Raw genomic sequence first — 1,866 nt, 5'->3', positions numbered from 1 at the left:
AAAAAATTAATATTGGTGTCTTTTCATAGAGGCTTACAGTAATAGCAATCTATGTGGCTTTTATCTTGAGAAAGAACTCCACTGACATCTGTGCTAATTTTGTTACTTATAAATTAATAGTGTAAATATATATTCCTTGGTTCAAGCATGTTCATAGCTTTACACACAGTCAAAAAACAAGGTTCTCATCATTTTGAAAACGTTGAACTTCTGATATTTCCAAATAGTTCTTCAGTCCGAGGAGAGATTTATGTTTTTCTCATCACTCAATTTATGCATACGTACCTCGGACCATTTCTTAATGAATATTTGAATTTTCCCTTCCCTTGTTTCTCTATCTCTTCCCCAAAGAAGAAGCTCCTCTAAAATGCCATACTGTCCTGGTGTAACCACGAATTTAAAAAATGAAATTAATGAATATTCTCTAGAAGAGTGTATTTTTTCTGGGGTTGCAAGTACTTAACTAATACAACTTGCTGAGGGAACAAATAATTAATTTAATGAAATAGGCTCTAAATCAAACATATCTAGAATAAATAAAACACATATCTCAATCCAAGAACTTAATTGATAGATAGTAGATTGTGCTACTGTCCAAATTTGAACAATCCCAAATCAAATCCACTGCTGCTGAGTTGACTCTGATGTACGGTGGCCTGAAGGACAGACTAGACCTGCTTCCGAGGGTTTCCCAGGTTGGGATCTTGCTGTCAGCAGCCAGCTACTTTTCCCCACTGAGCTCCTGGGACATTTGAGCCTCTCACCTGTTAGCAGAGCAGCCGCGTGCCTTCCCAGGGCACCCCCAGGGTCCCTCAGTTTTGAATCACATCTATTAAGTAACTGAATGTCTGAAAAAGGAGCAGGCCAACGTGAGGCTATCTGAGCAGCTTTCTCTCTCCTATGAAGTCACCCGCTACTTAGAAGTTTGCATTCCTGGATGCTTCTTTGGATGATCGCTGAGACGTGTGCCTTAGCTGGGATTCGATGTAAAGTCACACTCCTTAAAGGCACTGACCAGCCTTTTGTCCTGATGTTTTATTCCCTCCAAGTCGCAGCGTGACAGTTGACTCTTCTGAACATGACATGTGCACAGTTCAAGCAAAGGGAACTCTCTCGGTTGGGCAGGGGGATGGTGTGGCTTGTTTTATGATTTCCTAACAAAGCTTTCTCTATTGTATTAAGGGTTTTATACCTTGTTTTGGATATAAAGCAGCTAAAGTACTGCCTTATGTATTTATTTTATTTATTTTTCTTGTAGCATACTCTTTTTGGAGATAAATTATGTACAATTGCATCTCTGCGTGACACGTACGGTGAATTGGCTGACTGTTGTGAGAAACAAGAGCCAGAGAGAAATGAGTGTTTCCTGAAACACAGAGATGAGAGCCCAGCTCTCCCTCCAATAGAGAGACCAAGTGCCGATGTCCTGTGCACCGCCTTTGAGGATAATGAAGAGAGGTTTTTTGGAAAGTAAGTCATCCCAAGTGCACGCTTCAGAAGTAAACATTATTCAATAAACCTACTGATCAAGTCTTAGGATAACAATTACCATCACCAAAATGTTTTCGACACAATCACTTGAAGGCTTTTGTTCTGAGGCCATTTTCAAAAGCGGTAGTGTTTCCTGCCACCCAATTCCAGACCACAGAACAATGGGGCCGTATATCTTTTGGAGTCCTTAGAAGCAGGGTGCACATTATATGAAGATATCTGAGACTGGCATTTCTCGACACAGTGCTCATGCTCAGCAGTAACAACAAATTCAATTTTATTAGCATTTCTCTCACAGACAGTAAAAGGACACCCTTAGTATTAATATATGAACAAGCTAAATAATAAGAATGTTGACTGAAAGTATTTTGACTA

General features: G+C 39.7%; 1 protein-coding gene across 1 annotated transcript in view; it reads left to right on the top strand.

Annotated features, from left to right (window-relative positions):
* Window positions 1–1,866, top strand: part of ALB (albumin) — a 38,110-nt gene that overhangs the window by 30,294 nt on the left and 5,950 nt on the right. The window contains exons 6-7 of the mRNA XM_030888548.2: window positions 1,259–1,470; window positions 1,642–1,660. Of these exons, the coding sequence (XP_030744408.2) occupies window positions 1,259–1,470; window positions 1,642–1,660 (231 nt within the window). The remainder of the gene's footprint in view (window positions 1–1,258; window positions 1,471–1,641; window positions 1,661–1,866) is intronic.

The sequence above is a fragment of the Echinops telfairi genome, unplaced genomic scaffold (genome assembly GCF_000313985.2).
Source record: "Echinops telfairi isolate 266 unplaced genomic scaffold, ASM31398v2 ScPeMD7_7468;HRSCAF=8506_0, whole genome shotgun sequence".
In the NCBI taxonomy this organism is placed as follows: domain Eukaryota; kingdom Metazoa; phylum Chordata; class Mammalia; order Afrosoricida; family Tenrecidae; genus Echinops; species Echinops telfairi.
Note: the sequence above shows the minus strand (reverse complement) of the source record. Positions and strands in the feature narration are given on the sequence as shown.